Genomic DNA, 21,786 nt, shown 5'->3' with positions numbered 1-21,786 from the left:
TTCTCTCTATTTTCTAGCTGGTGGGTTTTGTCTACGCCTGTTACGTTGTTAGTGTTTTTACAGAAGAAGAAGACAGCTGTAAGTATTTATCAACAGATCCTTTGGCAAAGATTTTATTCAATTTTCTTTCTCTCTCAGATGTTTATCTGTCAAGGATGAGTTGCCATAAGATTTCTTTCCATTTCTCCACCCATGTGATGTGGTACTACCTACCTTTCAAAGACTGGCTATTTTTCTGTGATATTTTTTCCCCACGTCACTAAGTGTTAGACAATGTAATCTAGTTACTCCTTCAGCACATCTACAGCTGAACAGTAATACCGCTGAGATGTAACTAAGAGAACCTACAGCAAAGAATACAGCCTTATATTTAACTGGGCCACCTGATGAGTATCATATGAGGATAAAGCAGAACATGAGATTTGTTGCCAAGAACCAACCTGACCTTAACTTAAAAGCAAAAGTAGCATATGTGAATCACAGGAAGGATGAGGGAGCTGACTCTGTTGTGTTTGGTAGGCAAATCTCTCAAGCGTCATGTATTCTCTATGATAGGTCAGAAAAGAAAATTCAGAGAAATCACATGGATGGTTGAATCTGTAGGTATCTGCATAGATCTTATAGCCTCATCTTGGATTACTGTCCTTCTAAAACTCCCCTGGAGACCAGTACTTCCACAAACAAAAGAATGGATGCATAGAATTCAAATGAATGTGAAATCTGATTTCAATTGCAATGTTTTGCCTTTGTTTTTCAGCTCTCAGAATGTTTAAATTGGAATAGCCTTAATGAAATCAGTGGGTCTAGGCCAGTTTACTCTAGGTCAGGATCAGATTCAAAGGCTTTATATCCAAATATCACTTCCTTTAGTGCAAATAGCTCTGTTGTTTTAAAGAACAGCTAGTATGGATGTTAGCTGAAAAATGACAGCTTTGAACTGGATATCTTGCAAGTATGTGAAGAATGTTGGTTTCACATGGGTGAGATGAGATACACTGCTTATCTGACTTGTCCTCATGTTTGGCTGTTGTTTCCTACGTGGCTGAATTCCTTCTGCGATTCTACTGGCCTTACTGATCATTTGTTCAGAACTTGGAAGTGCATTTAGTGAAGGTGTTATATTGTAAGTAATATCTTTAAAATTACCCTCTAGCACTCTAGTTGGCTAAATAGCTCGAATTCTGAGCCTCTTCTGAATGTTGTGAGTTAACAACTCAACAGGGCTGATGCTAGGATGGGGAGAGGCAATCATATGGAAGGAAGCATTATCTAGAAATGCAGAGCTGTAAATTTCAGGATATGGTTGGTTGTTTTTTTCCCACTAACAAATTATTTTCCCCTCCCAGTTTCTCAGCTTGGAGTTAAAATGTCAGCTTGAATAATTAACAATGACAAACCATCAATATTTCACACTCACAGTGGTAGATCCTTCCAGTGACCCGAACAAATCTGAGCTGCGTTTTAATTTTCTTTTCCATTTGTGGTTTCCTTTAAATGTTCCTTTGATATGCAGCATGAAGTAATTATAAGTGCTGAGGCACATTAATCAGGAAGCTCATGCTAACGTGATTTTCATGAGAAAACACAGCAGTAGGGATCTACTAATGCTGAACTGTGGGCAAGAATATTTTAGACATGCTAGTGCACTGAGATATATTGGTGGTAGCAACAGTGAGTGACCCATGGTTAAGACTTCTCAGGGACACAATAGGATGCTCAGTTGAATTGACTGTTGTTTGTGCAAGGTACAAGGCAGTTACTGAAAATTTTGTGTTTTTAGGGTTTTCTAGTTTAGATGTTTTCAAATGAGGTCTTTTTATTTCTTTAATGTAGTTAAGAAAAGTTTAAGTCTCACTGGAACTACTAGGAATTATCACCAAAATATACTTAGATCCTCTGCAGACTTCCCATTAACTCACAGTTCCAGAATCACAGTATCAGCATGAAGCTATTCATTAATATGGAATTTGTGAGAATACATTGTCCCTGAGTTTCTGAATGTATTTTCAGAGGTTTTTTCCTATCATATATATTAAGTAAATATTTTTTCTATTGTTTGTTCATTTGAAAAAAACACCCTCAAGCTCATTAGCTAAAATCTAAAATAATAGTGCCACCTTCAGGAAAGTAAAAGGCATTCATATACTTAGCAACGTTCCAGTTATATTTAAAAGGCATTTGAATGGGGCAGCTTTCACACTTCCAAACAAGATTCCCTAACACAGCACTAAACAGTGATGTAGATTGGATAAACGTTACAGGTTTTTGCAAGGCCTGTTAGGTCAATCACAAATTGCACCACATCTTACCCCTACTGATCCAGATATGTTGGTCAGCTTGGTAATGCAGACTTGGCCTAATTTCAGGGGAACGAAGAGAGACTTGGAAAATTCTTCCACGGTTACTAAGGGAATTGTCACTTAAAGCATTCCTTGTTTAGTTACATTGCCCTTTTGTGAATGCTGGAGAAGGGAAGCATTGTTTCTCTTTCTATACAATTAAAAGAAATTGAGTTGGCAGAGGGGACCTGAAAAATATCAGAACTGAAGATAATGGAGTATTATCTAAGGTTCTTCAAAGCTGCTGCAGTCTGTCTTGCAGGAAAGACAAGTGGGGCAATAAAATACCCACTTCACTGTATAACCTTCACGGGGTTTGCTGTCCTGCCAACTTCTCTGCTGGCATTTAGTCTCAAGCCAGTCCCCAGCTTCCTTCTTTCAGCATGTGCTTGAATGGCTGAGGCTTTGTCAGCTCAGTTGTCATACAAAGTCACTGTATGGTGGCAATACCCAAGAAGTCTGAGGGAGGTTCTTGTTTTTCTGGAGTCTTGTTTTGGTTTGGTTCTTTTGCTAGCTCTGCACTTTCAGTCTGCTGTTAGCTGAATCTCCTCCTTGGCATAGTGGCTGTCCTAGCAGATCCAAGAGCAGAGGTCTGTACAGGCAGAACTTTCCACTTGGCAATCCATACCTGACAAACCTTTTCTTTTCTTTCTGTCTCTGAATTATTTTTTTCTGTTATGCCATGACACACGCCTACTTTTCCTTTCATTTCCTTTCTGGCCATGTTTGTTTATTTATTTGAGTTTTGATTTTTTTTCAGTTGATTTCATTGGTGGATTTGATCCATTTCCTCTCTACCATGTCAATGAAAAACCCACCAACCTTTTGTTCAAGCAGACATACCTGTAAGTATCGTCTCCTGTGCTAAGAGGCTGTGCATGCCTCTGCATTTGATGGCTGAAGGGTGCCATGGGTTTGGGTTTTTTCCTTCTCACAGGTTCATTTGTCCAGCAGGTTTTTCAGGCATGCAAGGAATGAATAAGCTGTAGAACACCTGAAAGTGTGAAACTGTCTCTGCTCAGCTCCTGCTTAAAGGGTGGAAGCTTGTGTTGCCATGCTCAGCTTATGGCAGTGCAGTTTGAAGGGTCACACTTGTGTTAGCTGCAGGACGTTACTATAAGCAAACTAGTGGGTACATTTTCCTTGAAGAAGGCAAAGAGAAACTTCTTAGCAACTAGTGCTGTCTGAGCAGCCACAGGTAGGAGCCATGAGGAGGGAAGAGTCAGCCTCAGTGAATGCAGAGAGTAAGTCATAGCAACAGCAGAATATGATTCTCAATCTTGAAGTTGAATGATGGTATGTCAGATTAAGCTTGAAGTATGGGGATAAAATATATGCAATTGCTAGTTATTTAAGCCATACCTTAGCTGTGTGGGCAGTCACAGCTGAGCTCAGACCTATGCATTGATGCAGTTTTGTTGATCGGCCACGTCTCTGCCATCCTTCCATCATGTTCTCATAATAGCACTGTTAAATTTGACTCTGTCTTGCATGCAGTCTTCCTGTAGCTGTCTGTGCTTCTAAAGATCTTGTAAGTAACAGAACTATCGCACCACCACATTAAGATGAGTTTAGTTAGGCAGTTTGTATGCAGGACACGTTTGCTCTTAAGGTTTCAGCTTTGTTGTTACTGTTCTTCTAGGCAACAGAGTTCCTTGTGGCATCCCAAGAGTTCAGTGGGGAGGGGGAGCTGGAAGGGCGGTCATCTTAGCAGTTCCTCTCATGCCAGTGTGTTAGAGAGACATTAAATTCCAGCTTCTGCCCTCTGCTAATCCCCCTCTGCTGCTGAAGGCACAAGAGCACACTTTCATGAAGTCCACTTGAAAGCTGGTTATTAATGAGATTCTCAAACATAAAGGCCAGCATTATCTGTTTAAAGCAGCAGTAAGATCTGAACTTTTGATGCTTCTTACAATGAGCTGCAAGAGGGCAGTTCAACGTGCAGAAATTTTTAAAAGCAACTGCTAAGGGAGGTTGGTTTTTGGGAATAATGTTACCAAAGAGTTCTTCCAAAAATGGGTGGATAGGAAAGAAAATCGGGGCAGAGAGAAGAAAAGATTTGTAGATGTGGCCCTGTAACGTAGTAAGAACTTACTTCACACTTTGTCACTGCAGCACACAGCACAAAACCAGGAGAACAAGTCATTTCTGCAAAGCAGATGAATTCCCTGTAACTTTGGGGGTACAATGCCATTATTAGAAAAGGTGCTACCGGAGATTAAATATTGATTTCCCTCTCATTTTGTCACAGTGAGATGGAATTTTCCACAGTCTGCAGAAGCTTTGGAACTTCTTTAGGCAGCTCCCTGATTTACTAGCTTGATGCAGTAGTGTATCTTTATAGTATGATGTTTGGGTTGCTTTTTTTTCTTAAAATGACAATTCTCTTAAAAAAAAAGCTATGATTTAAACATCTTCATTTATATACAGGAAGATTATAATCCCCATTGAGAAACTAGAACTGCAAAACTTCCTTAAAAGGGTCTTCATAAGTACTCTACTAATAATTCCTTTCTTCATTTCCATTATTCAGACCATCACTCACATACTGATAGCTTCTGCCAGCACAGGATAATATTTCTTTCTGGCTAACTGGAGGTGAAAACAGCTGCTGAGGAGTAGATAAGGTGACCCTCTATAAATTTCATAACAGCCACCAAATACTAATTCTTGTTTATTCTGGACTAGCTATTGCCTCTCTCTCATATGCAGAGTGTGAGTAGGAGTGGATACTTGATTCTCAGCTAATGATGAGGTGGAGTTTTACAGTATGAGGCACTGAGGGCCAAATGCCCTCATCATTTAATACAATGACTGAAGACATTTTATTCCTTACCAAAAAGATGCAAAACAACAAATCCATCCAACTTCTTTCAAGTTGAAACTTTTAGAGCAGAAAGGGGTGAGGAACACATGCTTTTTGTTGTTCTTTTTTTGTTGAAGGAAGCCCTGCATGAAACCAGATCCACTCTACAGCTACTGACTGAGCAAGCTGCTGCTGCAAACTTAGCTTTCATTTTAGGATGAAATTTGCCAGTAGTCAACTTCTCCCTGATCGTGGCCCTGTTGTCTTAAACAGGACCACTTTAATTCATTCTTTGGGATTATAGTCTTCACACCAGTTTCACCTATCCTTTTCTGATAGGATCACTTTCCTTCCTCTCCTCTGCCCTGTGACTCAGCCTTGCCCTGGCTTGCATATTTCCCTAGTCTCTTATCTCTTCAAATCTATGGATTTGAACAGAACAAAGACATTAACCTTCTCTGCTATGCATAGCTAAATGTGAGACCAACCCCCATAGCTTCTGTGCTATGTACTGACTACCCAGCCTATGGTGTTAAATAACTTTTAAATAAAGACTTATGTTAATCTATTGCAGTGATTATCAGCTGCTAAATTCAGTATTGGAGTTGTGCATCCTATTTCCAGCCTTCAGCTTCTACCCCTAGCACTGAAAGATGTTTTTAAATAAACTTTTGCCTTGTATTAAATCATCTCCCAAAACTATTAATTTTATTAATTGATAACTGGTCTGGGGTCTGGAAGTATCTATTATCAGCCTGCTTTATCTCTGAATCTACCACTGAACTCGACTTCAGTTCAGTTGCAAGGCTCCAGTTAATGGAAAAAGCAAGTGGTCAAAGCCAGCTGTTACTTTTAATAAAAAAAAATCACTGACACTTTTGTACTACTGCTTACAAAGGCATGATTTAAATAAGCTTCATCTTACTTAGCCTTTCCACTACTCAGGGCAACAGTGATGTTCTATAAATACAGTTATTTCTATTTCAGGTTCTACAACTGCTTCTGTTCTACATTTCACTGACTCTGGGGAGGTTTGGTTCCTGCTTCAAGTCACAGGCTTAAGCAAGAGACTTCTAGAAATTGCACTGTGTAGATGAGCTGCCCTTAACCTCACTGCAATTTACCTCAACACACTGCACTAAGTTTCTAACAGTAAAAATACATTAGGAATCTTGATAGAAGTTACTTTTGGGTGAAAATACTTAACCAACAACAGTACATCAGTTATTGAAAGCCAGTTTCAAGTGGAAAGAAGGAAAGGCTGAGCTTTCCACCACTGTCTTCTCCTAGGATTCATAGGAAAGGCCATGAGTGCAGGACTGCTTTTCTTTTTTTTTGTCTTTGCAGTAACAGAATTATCATTTGAAGCAAAGAAAAGCATTCTCGTGCTGTAACTGCAGAAGGGTCAACAAACACTTCTTACTAAAGCTGTTATCTTCAAGTAATCTGTAATGCCTGCTAAGACAGCAGGAAGTTCAGCTCATCCTGATAACCAGTCAGCACTTCCTGCAGGCTGTAGCCATTCTTTTGGCATCTCAATTTGTTTCAAGCATCAATGCTCTGTAAGCTCAGTTATGAAGCAGAAGTCTTGTAGCATTGTTTTGGACATCATTCAATGCAAAAAAAAATTAAAAAAAAAATCAAGAACTCACTAGATGTCAGGAGGTAGCCTCTATTCATTTTCAAGTATAGAGAAGGGCAACACATCTCCACACCTTTGAATGCCATACTTCCAAGATCAGCAGCAAAACACAGTTTTGTAAGGCTCCTGCCCAAGCTGGCACTCTGAGTACTACATCACATTAGTAACTTACAAGCTTTAATTTGATTTTAGTCACATAGCTTGATCTCACTAACTCTGCTTCCCTCACATCTGACCTCTCTGAAAGGCCATAGGGTAACAAAGGGTGTGACTTGTATCAGATGCTGACTTCAGTATTGACAGGATAGCAACAGGAGGCACTGGTTGATTGAATGATTACAGGCTTTCATTGCTAACTTCTCACTTTGATACCTCCTAATCAATTCTTCCTTCTGTGGTGCAGTCAGTCTGCTAGCCATAGGCATGAAACAGCTGTGGGCATGCAGAGTTACAGGAGTAGAGTGCAGGTAACAGGGCAGGTTGAAAGTAGGTTCTTCAGTACAGCAGACAGGTATGAAGCAGGGAGGAAACATGAAAAACTAAAACATCCTTTGGAGGAAACAAAAAAAGAAGTCCTAACTGTTTTGATGATCAGAATGCTTTACAAAGGAAACCTTTACTGGAACAGGAAAAAAGAGCCCACTTTGGCAAAACCAAAGAAAAGCTGCACACACACAAATGCTTCTGCTTTTCTTTCTAGGTAGACTTCCCTTCCAAACAAAAAATAAAATAAAAATTGCTGACTATCAACCTGAAGCTGCATGTTTAAGAGGTGATGATTCAGCTGAAAATGTTCTCATCTTTACTGCTGGCTACAGAAGTAGATATGCTTATGCTTCTGCACTGAAACTGCAGTGATATGCTTTTTTACAGAGCTACTTTATTCCAGAGATGATCCCCAGCTTTTAAAATTCCTAACCAAGTTTTATGCATCTCCAAGGCTCACAATACGTGGATCTAACACTTTGGCTCACATCTATTCCCTACTCTAACTGCAGTATATTCAAGTCTGGTATATGCATAATACTCTTCCTAGACTTGAAGATGACTTAACCACATTGTATCTGATTCCTCCATCCTACTCTTTATCTGTAGTCACCCATATTTACAAATTTGGAACAGAAAAAACAATTTTGCCCTCATTAGTTCCAGTTTGTTACCTGAAGTAATAGAAGTGTTTTGTTCTGCATTAATATCCTGCCTTCACTTTTTCTTCTCTGCAGGCCTGCGTAAATGAGGAGGAGCCAGAGGATGGATAAATCTTGCACTCCACCAAAGGTGCTGCAGGAAATAATCCCCTGTGGCCTGGGTCTATGGCAGAGGAAATGCAGGATGGTGAACTCCATTCCATTTTTTGTTCCTTGTCTTCTTTTCAAATGAAATGAATGTACATTGAAGGATGACCACACAGTCTGTTCTTAACTCTACAAGTGCCCTGATGAACCATTCCTACCCCAGTAGGTGGTTCTAGCCAAATGGCACAGACTGGAAATCCTCAGGCAGAAGTTCACTAGGAGCCTGTCTCAAGAGATGCGGGAGAAGTCGGAGCTGCTTCCTTCCATCCATGGATCCACAGAGAAGGAAACACTGCAACACCCTGGGACATCTCATATGTTTTGTAGTTAGTTTCTTCCCTCTCTCCTTTCCTCAGTTCTGGAAAGAGCCTAAATCCCCTTAATACAACTTGAACCTTTTCCTGCCTGTATAAAACTAGGCAAGGGTTATTTGAGTTTAGGCTCTCTTATACACCCTACGTTTTTTTTTTTTAATGTTGTAGGTAAGAGATCTTCCCTTTCTCCCCTTTATCCAAGACTCCCTTATTCTCTACTCCTTAGTAGTAAGGAATTTGGCTTGGATTCTAACATTGTGATTTAACTACTATAAATGCTGAACAGCTAAAAAGACCCTAGTACAATTGCCAAATCTGTACTTGGTATGGAGCTTAACCCCATTGCAACATGCCAAACTTACAGCAGCTAGAGCCTACTCTGGGTTTGTCCACCCACATTAAGTTACTGGTATAGCCGTGTGCACAACTGATACCTGCTGCAGGACACTGGAAAATGCCTGGTTCCTCGTGGATCGTGTTTTTGTATCTGCTTTCTTTGCCAAGCAGCCACACTTACTCCAGGCACAGGCCCAACAGCTTCCTGCTGGAAGGTATTTTTATGACAGGATAATTTTGAGGGGAGGGAGTGGGGAGGAAGAAAGGGGCAATAGAACTGTAATTAAGTTGCATTAATAAGCTGCAGCAAATAATTAAAAAGAAAAAAAAAACAGCATCCTTTTTGTTAGTTATATCTCCCAGGATGTTAAGCATCAAGCAGGGAAAAGAGTGCTTGTCTGCCATCCATGGCTTTCTTTGGCTGAAGCATTCCACAAGCTGTTGTAATTCTTTGTGTTGTCTAGTCTAAGACCATTTGGGATTCATGAATAATGCTTTACAAAAGAGCCAGGCCAGAAGCCATGCTAGGGAAGCAAAGTGCAAGGAAGTGATTAAAAAAATAAAAATATTAAGTGCTAAAAGTCAAAGATACAATGATGCACTTTTCTTCGTACCTCCTTTAGTTTTTGTTAGCAGAAACATTTATCCTTTGCACTCTGACAAAACTTTCCTACTGGTCTGCTTGCACTAGACTTACTCTAAGTACTGCAAGACTACAGAATAACCCTATACTCCGTTAGGGCAGCAACTCGTAGTTATTTGCATCTCCAGCGTGCCACAAGATGAAGGAGCAATAGTTTTTTCCACAAGGGGGTTCCTTTATCAGGAGCTAGGAGTGCCCTCTATTGGGGATAGGCAGCACTTGGGACTACAACCAGTCAAAAATCAACTTGCACCTGCTCCTGACGGGACATTTTTTCCACGGAAACAGAGTCCCCACACTTGAAAACCTACAAGAAAATCCCAGAAATAGCTGGGCAGTTTCACACCCTGTAGTCCTTTTGATGCTAGGCTACATTCCAGGCTCTGAACTGATGTTTAAGAGGAAATAGCACTACTCCAACACTGAGCTATTTTTCACTCCTCCCTTCACAGATTAGCACATCCACTTAAAATATAGGCAGCTTTTGCTGTTATTTATAGTGGCAAAATAAAGCCAAATAGCTTGAATCCTGCCATAACACTAGTTTAGCACAGTGGTACGACTCTTCCCTACCAGAGCTGCCAGGTACCAGAGATCCACCAACCCTCGGAGTCTGAGAGTTTAACCTGCTCAGTTAGTAGTTTCATCTTTGCCATGAGCTGCATTAGAATTTCCTTCTCCTGAAAACAAAGATGAAGAATTCTGCCCTCTCACATGGCCCAGGGATGAGACTTCAGTCCCGTTTGGTATCCAGAATTAGAGCCTGTGCTCCAGTCTCCATAGATGCTATTTAAGAGACAGGTACTAAAGTTCTCCATCAAGTTCAGATGCAGTATTCTTCCCACTTACACAACTTCACGTATCTGGTCCTTATCCTGCCTTGTCTTGCAGCCAGGAATCTGGAGATCCCACACTGTCTTCTATATTTCAAAGGAAATTAATGGATGGTAAGAATTTGCTTCTCCCACTTATGTTTGTGAAGGATGGAAACTCAAATATCTAAGCCTGGCTCTCCTCTAATATTCCAGGATCCCACCCACACCAGTAGGACTTATACTGGAATCAGATACTCAGACCTTCATGAGACAAGCCTTTTATTCAGTTAAACAGAACAGAAAATTTTAAAAACCATCTTCCCTGCAGTTAGCATGCTTACAAGTCTGTTGCTACAGGATAGAATATTATACTTAAATTAAAAACTGGTTTAGCCAGCAAACAGAAGCCCTAGAAAAGTTTCCTTTGAAAAAAGTTCTCTTAGCAAAAGTCTAGTCCCTAATAGACAGCAAAGAGGCCTCACAAGAAAGATTCAGATCATCCTGTGACCAAGAGCATTGGAGAGTCTCTCAACATCTGTCTAGAAGGATAATGAGCTGAGAGCAGAGGTTGGAGAAACAGAACAGGGTTAAGTAGATTTGAGTACTGTTAAAAATAGTTTCTCCAACTGTTGAAAATTCAACAAAAAAAAAATCAGAAGACAACCTCAGAAGAACTAGATTCTCCTTTCTACTTCCCCCTTCCCCCATTCCTACTGAGCATCCTAGCTACTACAGGATGCATTTGGTATAAAGTTACTCTAACTTTACTCACACTTCTGAAGGAATCCATCAGCCCTAGCAGGATATTCTCTAAACTCCTAAATGAAAAGAACCAGACAGACTGCTGAAAACAGCTCTTGTTTTCAGTACAGAAAAGAGATCCTCAAGTATTTGGAGGACTACCTCCAGCAAAAACCTCATTTTGAAGGACAAAAACAAACTGGCATAGTTTTTCTGCAGCAGTCCTACAGCAAGATCAGAACTAATCAGCAGCTCTTACCAGAAGCATTCTGCATAGAAAGGAGTTTTAGGCCAAGCTATCCTGCAAATAAGACAGCTCAAGTAACAAATTGTTTCTTTCTCTGCTGGCATAGGAGAATATTTTAGACACTTGTTTTTCCTTTTTGCACACTGTGGTTCAGGACATGAAAGTCCTCACACTTCCTCGGATGACTGCTCTGCAGATAGGACACAGTCTCAAGTTGAGGGCACATTCTCCACAAGCTACCAGGTGGCCACAGGGAACAAATACAACAGACACATCCCTGTCCATGCACACTTTGCACATCCTTTCTTCTTGCAAGCGTCGGAGCTGTTCTTCTGTGCTCAATGGAGACTCCTCTTCACAAAAGAAAAAAGAAAACCCAAAGTGTTAATACTGTAACAGCCCCAGAGAGCAGATCATTTTGTTAATAAGTCAGAGCAACTGCTCATTTTTTCAGAGTGACAGCAGAATTACTTTTCTCAAGCAGATTTCACTTAAGCATTATTAGCTACAGCTGTTATGAACTCTAGCTTACATACTTAAGACTTGGCATACCTGCACATCACAGACTGAGCAGGGACAGATGTCAGTATCATTGTACTTCAATACATATCCCTGATTAAAGAAAACCCAAACTGTTTTAAGATAAGTCTGCATCACAAAGTAGCTTTAAATCCTGAGTAAGGTTTCTACATTCTGCCACAGTCCAGACTACTCCTTTTCAAGACTAGAATACAACCATCATGATACTGTTACTATGAAAGCTGTCCGGATTATGCCTGCACATAGTTTCCCATCCACAGTCACCCCAGTGCACCTTTTTGTTGCACAGGTTGCATTTCTCCTCTTGAACTTGATGTTTCAGTCTCTCTCTGAACCGCATCTGTTTAACCAGGAGAAAAGGCATTAAACATATTCCTTCCCACCCTCTTCAGACAGTGTTGCTTAAAGAGCAGAAATATCCTTATTTCAGTCAGTCTTTACATAACCTTACACATTCAGCCTGGTCAAGCTGATGCTCCCTGGTGCTTATACCAGTATGCCCTCATAAGGAGGTTAACACATGCCTATGCCTATCATCTCCTCAAAGCTTCTCCCCCCCCCCCCAACCAGAAGGTGGTGACACACTGGAACAGGTTGCCCAAGGAGGCTGTGGATGCCCCATCCCTGCAGGCATTCAAGGCCAGGCTGGATGTGGCTCTGGGCAGCCTGGTCTGCTGGTTGGCGGCCCTGCACATAGCAGGGGGTTGAAAAGAGATGAGCATTGTGGTCCTTTTCAATCCAGGCCATTCTATGATGATTCTATGGTTCCATCAGCTGCTTGTTCCTGCTCCTTTGCTACTGTTTAATCACTCTCAGCCTTGTGGAAGTCATTTCATTTTTGTCTTGCTAGATGTAACAGACTACTAATATGGAGACAGTAGGTTTAGAGAGCAGGCTTGCTACTAATGAAAGGCTACAGGGAAACATCTTCAAATAAACTTCATTTATCAGACTCCATACAACAGACACAAAATAGACAGATAAACTGAGTAGAATATGTATTACCCAAACCAGAGTGCAGCTATTTCTAATGAAGTCATTGATGCAATCTTAAATAGACTTAGACTATGTACCTGTCCTAAAAGCCTTGCTTCAGGCAACTGCCTTAGTCAGCTACACCTGGGGATGGTAATTTGTGCAAAAGCCCCACATAATGCACACCTGCTACTGCAGTTAAGGGCTGCAGAAAACAAAGACATCTACACCACAACCTACTGGAGACATTTCCTGTGTCTGTATCAGTTACTCCAGTAATAACAGACCCTTCAGGTTTCTTTAAAGTATCTCACTGTTGAGCCTCTCAAAGAAAGGCAGCCTTTGGTTTATATCTACTCTTAATTCCAGTCTAGGAAGAGAGAAAGCAGACCCACAGGACACTCACAACGGTGCTCAAGAGGAAGTGAATAAGAGGTTGAACATCCACCAAGAATGTGGGTGGGCAAATCAATCAGACATACCTCTGTTTTCCTTTGCACTGCTGCTCTCTTCCCATTCTGGCCGAAGCAGATCAGAAATCAGTTCAGACTCAGAAAGGTAGAAAGTCCCAGTCAATATGTATTTATTCTCTACCAAGCTAGCAACCCAGGCAGGGTTAAAGCCCATCTCCAGGACATTCTGTGCTACAGAAAACTGATCCAGAGAAGGAAGAGTCTGCAACTTCCAGTTCCTTAAAAGATCTGTAAAGTAGTAAACAGACTCTTCACAAAGAAGTATGCTACACTCTGAAGCCATTACATGTAAAATGGCGTTAATTTCAAAAGATTTGAGTTATCTGTATCAAGATTTACAGTTTCCACTTCCAATCATAAGTCAAAAAAGCCAAAACAAAAGCAATTCCATAAGAACCAGGAGAGTAACTTCAGATATTTCATTCTCCAGCAGTGAATAAAGCCTCCCATTTTTTGGCTCCAGTCCAACAGCCAAAATCTCAGAACTGTCATGATGAACATTAAGTAGAATCTCTCAATTTATGCCTCTTCTGCCTCTGTCTAGCTGAAACATTCATCAGTAAATCCTGAAATACAAAATTCTGCTGGCAGTTCATTCAAAAGCTTAAAGATTTAAGCTCACCTATCAGACAGGATCTTCAAGAGAATGCGAAAAAAATCAGTTTTCCACAGTTACAGGAGCTGAGTTTAACCTACTTAAGTTTAGAGTAGCACTGGATGGTAGATCCCCAAGACTAATGCTTTCATAACCAGGGACCTTCAGCTGTTCTCTGGCCTGCTTAAAATGCTGTTTCTGTCTGAATCTTTTGGACTACATCACAGAACAGACAAATAGAAGATGGGACAAACAAGTCATTATCCAGACTAGCTAAATACAATTGGTCTCAAACAGGCTAGGAGATCTCACAAGAACAAGTACTTCTTGTGCTAGAGACCATTTCCCAAGGATAAAGGAGAATTGCTTCTAGAATACCAAAACATTAAACACCAACCCTGAACACACAAGCAAGAGTGGGGTAGAAGAAAGATACAACACTTAAACAAAGCAGCACTAACCTTGGTAAGCAGAGGACCCTTGTCCCATCTGGTCCCTGGAATCTCTCTGAAAATGCCACAAGAGAAACGTGCTCAGAACTTCCCAACAAACTTGCATTTGCTACACACAAAATATTTATGACTCACTGGAGGTGGAGTGCCGGCAAAGGACTCTTGAACACTGCTAACAAATTCTCTCCCCATTGATCGCAACAAGAATTCACACCTATAAGCAGAAAGATTTCAATATATTAGAGCAGAGCCTCCTAAGAGTGGGTAAGGTAGTAGGATTAAGCTTAGAAGCAAGTAGTGCCATCAGTTTGTGAGCCATTACCCATGCACCTGTGGCTCTGAGCTGGTAATATTTCTGCCTTACAAAACAGAAGAATAACTGAGTGGAATGCACAAGTGTCTTTTGGTCTTGCTACAAGGGACACTTGTAAGCCAAGACATTTACCTTGGATACCATTTGGCATGTTCCCTCCAAGGGTCATCTCCAAATGCCCAGTTCCTCATACCTCCATCACAATAAAAACACCTCACCACATCACCTTGGCCTGCAAAAGACATTACAAGATAATTTACCATCTGATTCAACCTATGCTCTCCTAGCTCTAATCAGAACCTGGAGAGGCTCAGCACAGATCACAGGCTACAGAACAGAGGAGCACATGACAGCTTATCAGCATCACACAAGTTGTTTAGAGGCACAGAGACGACAGAACTCCCAGAGCTGCAGCTAGCTGATTCCAGAACTGGGTCACAAGGTAACAGGCAGCATGCATGGGAGCACCACAGTTCACTTGTACACCAACCATCCAGCCCCCTCTTGCCAGGATTTAGAGTACAGCTGTAATTCTACCTATGAACATTTTCTTACCATGATCTGCCATAAATCAACAGCTGGTATAGTCAGCATACACTGCTTCTGGTTTATAGGTATAGAAGTTTGACACAGGGCATTCCCAAGCTATCCCACCCTGCTACTGTGCTTCACATCACCAAGAGGTGGAATTAAAGCCAAGCACAGTTAAGAACCGCCTACAAGTGCCCTATCTGAAGGTTGATGAAAACTTCAGTGAAATCTGCCAGTAAGTGTGGGTTACAGACATGATCTTCCAAACACTTGTGTTAAGAGAGTTGAGTGTTCATTTCCAGAGTTCTCCAGCCCAAGTAACAGCAGGGGAGTGCCAGAACAGACTGCTTCCTAATGATCCCCAACATGAGCCTCTCTGCTGGGCTCTTACTCAGCTGCTCCACAAGTGACCCAGTCCAACAGTAGATGGGATTTCAGCTCCAGACACTGCTTTATAGTTTGTTCTGCACTCCTGGCCAAGCTGCTCCTTTCTTTATGCTTCACAACTTAAAAGACAAAAGCAATGGCTCAGATGTAATGCCTATATTGCTCTTCTGTTATAGATATGGATGCTGCTTCGCCCCCACTGCTGCACCCTGAGCAAATAGGTGCAGATTCCAGTATTTAACTGGATTTACAGCAAGGCTACAGTTTCAGTGAAAGTCTTGCAGAAGTTGACTTCAGAAGCCAGACACGTCCTCTAGCTGGACAGAAAGAACAGATCAGTTAGACTTCCCAACGTGCATGTAGTGATTTGAGATTTGGCACAGCAACATTTAAGACTGCCCTTCCCTTCCATCCTTACCAAGTACTTAGAGAAAGGTAGTACAATTCTACTTTAGCAATGAGGGCATGAGACATTTGGGATACACAGTCCCCACACACACACAAAAAAGGGTTTTAGTCTATAGACACTTCTGTGTCTATTACTGATGTGCAAATATGAGATCCATAGGTTCCTTTGCCATGGAAGAAGGGATGTCTCTAACAGAAGTATCACTATATTAGACAGCAAAAAGGACTCCCCACCCCCACTCACAGTATTGAATTACAGTCAATCATGAAGGTACTGTGAAGATTTTTTCCAGTTCCTCAGTCCAGGAAACAGTACTTACTCAGGCTTGCTTCCTAGCCAGCATAACCCTCTCTAGGAGAAACAACTGAGAATGTGTATTTATATACATATAAGAAACTATTGCATATTTTGCTCAGAAGTATTTTTAGTTTAGCAATATGAATCCTCATGGCAGCAAACCACAGTGACAGCCAAGTTTGCCATCTTCCAAATCTTATTCAAGTTTGTATTATTTATTTTTGAGAAGGCTGGAGTGCAAGACAGAGCTTATGAAGCACAGCATACCAAGAAGTGCCTTGGGTTCTTCTAAAAGCACAGGTAACAAATAGGTTTGATGAATCTTTAAGCACACACTCTCATTCTGGTAAAACTGGTTTAAAACTTACTGCTTTTCTATTCTGCTAGTAAGAAAAGACTTAGTAGTGGACTCATCAGCATCCAAACCAGATACCAGCACAGAAGTGAATCCCGTCCAAGTGGTAAGAAAGACAGCACACACAGAAGGGTGATGTTTATAACCATACTAGATTCACTTGCATGTATTTGCACAAGCAAGAGCATCGATACACAGTGATATCTTCAAAAGCTAACTTGAAGACGAGCTAAGAATATGCAGCAATTTTCAAAGTAGTGCTGAGCTAGGAAAAGAGCTGCAAATTCAGTAAGCTTTCTTTGATGTCTAGGTAGCTACAAGCTGATATAAGAATATAGCAGCTGTTTTACATGTATTCATGCCATCAGAACAGAGTCAGAAGAGATTCACTACCAAAAAGTTAATATTTCAGCATGAAGTCACAAGCAGCACCTAAAACAGCAACACCAACAACCATTCTAAGTTACTACAGGATACTGAATCAGAACCAAGGTTGGAAGTACCCTTGCAACACATTTGCCTTTATGAAGATACAGTGCAACAGCAGAGCCCTCAAACACATTTTTCTGTGACACATTTTTCTCTGTTGACCTACAACGCGAGTGCAACATTCACACCACACTGTTAAGTGATCTCAAATACTGTTCACAGACCTTCCAATGACTTCATTATCTGCATTCCAGAGCAGTCCAGCTAAGCTGAGCTTACCTCATGCAAGTTCTGCTCCTCTCCCTTTCTAGCTCTTGCTAAGAGTGACAATTCTGCCAACATGTGGTATAGTAAATCAAAGTTCAGCTATGGATTCCCCATACAGGAGTTTAAGCATAGTTCCACAGCATTACACAGACAAAATAGACTTTACTGGGTGTTCCTACCTGTGTAGAAGAACCCTGCTCTAGCCAGTTGCTCAGGATGCATCTCAGTATACTGTGGCCAGTTCTGAAACGTTGATAGTCTCATCTCCTCTGTGACCATTTCTGGGTATTCTGGTTGGTTGGGCAGGGCTGTCTCCTCACTGTCTATCCTCTGCAAGAGGCTGAGGAACTGCCCATCTACACTGTCAAAAACTCCCTGAAGAGGAACCTGTTGATTCCAAACAGCTCCATGATAAATGAATTTACAGAAAGGGAAGAACTTCAGGTGCTCCACTATTGGGCAATCACCAGGCTCCCAGTCTTTCAGGATGCCACCGCAGCTGAAGCACTGTACTTGATCTCCTGGACCCACAAAGAAAAAGCCAGCCTTGGCTAAATCCCAGGCAGACACTGGTGAGCTGCGTGGCCACTGTGAGAAAGTCCTCAGCCTTCTTGCTTCATCCCTCATGCTGGAATTGAACAGCTGGCAGCAGGTATTCCTGAGATGAGTCCCCTCTGCTGGTGCTGTGTCTGCCATGTCCTCGTTCTGAAAGAGAATGAGAATCCAGAGCAGTCAGCTGGATTCCTGGTGTCAGGCTGAACTCACCCTGTGTTATTTGTTCTACATCCCCATGTGTATTCTGGAATGCTCGTGATCTTTACACAGCTGAGCTTGTTTCAGAATTGCAGCTCAGTCACAGGTCTGGTGCTTCTGGACTTTGCTGCTCAAGTTTTGCTGAACCCTCACTAGTGAGTCTGAAGGGAAGAGACTCGTACTTTCTGATCCCCTCAGCCAATTTACAGGAGAGATGCTTGCAGGAACAAATAGTGGAGGGGGAGGGCAAAACCTACACTGCCTCTTGCTGAGCCAATCCAGCTTTCAGACTGTGCTAAACCCCCAGTCATTTTGTTCAGACTTTACCATTAGAAAAACTGCACCCCACCCCAGAAAAACAAAAACACAACGACCATTTCAGAGGGGACATAAAGCCAAGAACAGCCACACTCAAACAGGCATCCTCTCAACATCCAATTAACAGCTAAGTGCTGTAGGATATCAATAGATTTCTCATGTCTTATTATGAGAATTAAACATCACACGGAAATATCTGTTATAGACTGCCCTTCAGGAAGCAATCCAAAATAATCAAGTCCAGTTTCTAGAGGGAGGGGTAATCAAGGAAAGGTAAGACATTAATCTTCTTGCACAGAACTAACACAGGCAGAATAAGAAGCCACCAAATGCCAAGTTTTCCAAGCTCCCATCCTTCCAGGGGTAACAGTTCTTCCCTGCACAATTAAGCTAAGACAACTCAGCTACTGCTTTTAATACCATCCGCATGGGCAGCAAATACACTTCCAAAGGTCATACACTTACACAGCCAAGAATCAGGACCAATTTAACTAATACTTAAAGGAATCCCCTTGGAGTGAAGTCACTACAAATATGACTAAATGACAAATACAATTCACTGCTATTTTTTGAATTAAGTGTCCTGAAAATCCTTTCACTACCCAGCTCAGTAGGTCAGCTCCTCCCAAGGAAAAGCAGACTTCTGGTTATCATAAATAAGCATTTAAGTATACAGAGCCATTGCACCACACGTGCAGATTAGAAAGAAGATAAATACACTTACACACCTGAAGAAATACATAATTTCAAAGCTGACATACAAACCAGGAGTTTAAGTTGCTAGCTAACTACTGCAGCACACCATAAAAAAACATTTACACAGAGCACACCAGTATAGCAGCTTACTCTGCAGCAGCATAGTCACATAAGACATAAGAGGCACTTAGGCCACCAGCATTTCTGAAGAATTATTCCTCTGAAATATGCACTGCAGTACATTTAAGGGAAGAAAACTTACAGGACATTTTAGTTGCCAGACCTATAGGGAAACTTAATAAATCCATTTTTCATAGGTATTGCATAGTGAGGTTTTAAAGGCCAGAAGGATGCTTGCTCAGCTCCATGCCTCTCACAACAGAAACAAGAAAGGAAAAGAAAGTTCCTTAAAAATCAGAGTTTTCTTCTATAACCATAATCATGGAAGACAATTGTAAGGAAAATGGCTCTACATACTTGTTTTAGAAACTGTTTTTGTTTAACGTATTGTAGCAGTTACTGAGAACTATGCTGCTGATATAAAGAAAAATCCATAGGAAGACAAACCAAGAAGCTGCATTAGCACCAACACACAGCAGAATTCACTAGCTAAGCAGTTTACAAGCACAGTTTTTCAACCTGCACAGCAGATTCTGGTCTCAAAACACAGAGAAGTGACAGAGACTCAGTCATTAGCTGCAGTTCTACAGCTAGAGAATTGCTCTCATCATGAGCCCAAGCTAAATGAGAGTTTTAATTTTCAGAAGACAAAAAGCATTGTTTTCCACATAGAAGATGGCCAAGAATTATTATAGGCTACTTCCACTTCATAAGTGCACATTGCAAGCACTGTAGCAAGCCTCACAACAAAGCTACAAAAAGAAAAAGATGAAGTTACTACACTTCAGCACTTCACAGGAGAAATAAGTTGTTTGCTTTTTAAAGCAAAACTAGGGATGAAGGAAAAGTATTTTGCTATGGAAAACATATTGTAGCTCAGAGATATTTGATTCTTTACAAAGCACAGAGATGTAGCTATAACACAAGCAAGAGAGAACACTCTCCTATTAAACACTGCTTATCTTTATTCCATAACCTACAGCTAATAGAAACTATACTCTCTAACAAAAGCAGTAGAAAAGTTATTAAACAACAAAAGGGTTTTGCTTACCTGAAGCAAACAACAAATCACAACCAGTAACAGCCTCTCCCAACCCCACAAGCCTCAAGCTTACACTCTTCTCAGCAGCATACAAGCCTTCCACAAAAGCAACAGAAACCTTTACAAGATGTAAGTGGCCTCACCTGCCACTGAGGCCATTTTAAATGCTTCATTTTCCCCTGATTGGTTGGTTTTGTTTTGAAATTCACTACTGGCTAAGTGAGATTTGCATCTCCATAAGTGTGAGCCACCAGGGAAAGATATGGAGTTAATTTCAAGTTTCTGGTAGAAGGTAATTGTTTGAGTCCCTTAGAAATATTTCAGTCCTGTGGTGTAGTTAAAACCCCAAGAAACAGAATGCACCTCAGCACTTGTACAAACATACAGATGAATCACTAAACATACGTACAAACAGCAGTAACAGCAGTGTGCGTGGCACTGGGCACTGCTTAATGACTGCACAGTGGGATGGATCTATTACACACTACAAGTACAAATACATCGGGTGTGCTCCTGATTTTGCAGATGTTAAATCCACTTTCTAATGATAAGCAATTAAGTACTTGCTTGAAGGCTTGAAAGACTCTGTGCTTCAGTTTCCTTGTCCCTAAAAGAAGGACCACTATATTTCCTAGCTCAGAAACGTGGTCTAAGGATTAAGTAGTCTGATGCTGATGTCTGTTAAAACTCCTTTGGAATCTGGCAATGTAATGCAGTCTTTAAGTAGGCAAATATTACCTCCATGGCAAATGTACAGACATCTTAATACAGCTTTCCAGAAGCCACAAGGAAACAGGGATTTTATTGCCTGCTGAATCAGGTCCAAATATCACTTGTGCAACGAGTATTAAGAGGAAGTGCTTTCAAACCAGAGCAGGTGACACTGATCTATACCATGACAATGAAAAGCACAATTTTTCCTAAACTGATAACATTTTGTGCAACTACGATTTTTTTTTTTCTTTAATTTCTATTGATACAAAAACAGAGACAAACACAACCACATTCTAAAAGGAGGTTGTTTGGATGTAAGTTGTGACATACATCAAATATTTCAGAGTACGTCACACAAGGGCACGACAGCAGTTCCTAGAAAGGTGATGGCCTCAGCACTAGCAGTAAAGCTCTGACTATAATGGCATCATTTTATCTTTTTCACCTTGCTCTCACACAAGCATGTTTTGCACCTTAAAATTTCCAAGAAAATGTACTACAAAATGAGCAGATAATATCAACAAGAATTTACTGAAGAGTGCTTGATTACTTTGCCTTTAATTTGGGAATTAACACCAACTCTTGTTACCATCACGTCTCTACAATTTGAAATCTTTCTATTCCTTTGCATTCCTGTAGTCATAATTCAGAATAAAGAATTTTAAGGTCAGTTTTGAAAGGTACAATTACTTGGAAATGTGTTTATCTCCATGGCTTTTGTGCTTGTGAGAAGATGTATGCAGCTTATTCTGAAGAATGTATTTGGAAAAGCATAATTTGCCCATTAGCAAAAGAATGGGCACAGGTGTCTTATGCTTGTAAAAAATGATAAATTGAGATTTTTGTTTTAAGAAAAAAGATCCACACGTCCTTTTCTTACAGGCAAGCTTTTACAGACATTTTGATTTAAAAAGTTGAAACTTTTAAAAATTAAATACGTTT

The 21,786-nt window shown here is 40.8% G+C and overlaps 2 protein-coding genes across 5 annotated transcripts in view; one reads left to right on the top strand and one right to left on the bottom strand.

The window, feature by feature from the left end:
- Positions 1-9,332, top strand: part of NKAIN4 (sodium/potassium transporting ATPase interacting 4) — a 46,751-nt gene extending 37,419 nt beyond the window's left edge. Inside the window, exons 5-7 of one of the 2 annotated variants that reach the window (XM_031589857.2) lie at positions 18-78; positions 3,100-3,184; positions 8,011-9,330. In XM_031589857.2, coding sequence (XP_031445717.1) covers positions 18-78; positions 3,100-3,184; positions 8,011-8,020 — 156 coding nt within the window. In that variant the 3' untranslated portion in view covers positions 8,021-9,330. Of the gene's footprint in view, positions 1-17; positions 79-3,099; positions 3,185-8,010 lie in introns of both variants that reach the window. The other variant, XM_090152071.1, reaches the window with a different exon arrangement.
- A 1,126-nt stretch (positions 9,333-10,458) lies between these two features.
- Positions 10,459-20,246, bottom strand: BIRC7 (baculoviral IAP repeat containing 7). Of its 3 annotated transcripts, none has more exons than XM_090152201.1 (8): positions 20,140-20,246; positions 17,381-17,906; positions 14,659-14,758; positions 14,349-14,427; positions 14,223-14,268; positions 13,176-13,394; positions 11,993-12,058; positions 10,459-11,531 (listed from the first exon to the last, which is right to left on the bottom strand). In XM_090152201.1, the coding sequence occupies exons 2-8, from the start codon at positions 17,895-17,897 to the stop codon at positions 11,329-11,331; spliced, it is 1,230 nt and encodes a 409-aa protein (XP_090008327.1). In that variant the 5' UTR covers positions 17,898-17,906; positions 20,140-20,246; the 3' UTR covers positions 10,459-11,328. The 3 variants fall into 3 exon arrangements, with proteins under 3 accessions (XP_090008327.1, XP_090008328.1, XP_090008329.1); XM_090152202.1 differs by having other exon boundaries at positions 13,176-13,211; XM_090152203.1 differs by lacking the exon at positions 13,176-13,394.
- Positions 20,247-21,786: the final 1,540 nt, after the last annotated feature.

This window comes from Phasianus colchicus, chromosome 17, assembly GCF_987193195.1.
Source record: "Phasianus colchicus chromosome 17, bPhaCol1.hap1.1, whole genome shotgun sequence".
NCBI lineage: Eukaryota > Metazoa > Chordata > Aves > Galliformes > Phasianidae > Phasianus > Phasianus colchicus.
This window is presented reverse-complemented; position numbering and strand designations above follow the sequence as displayed.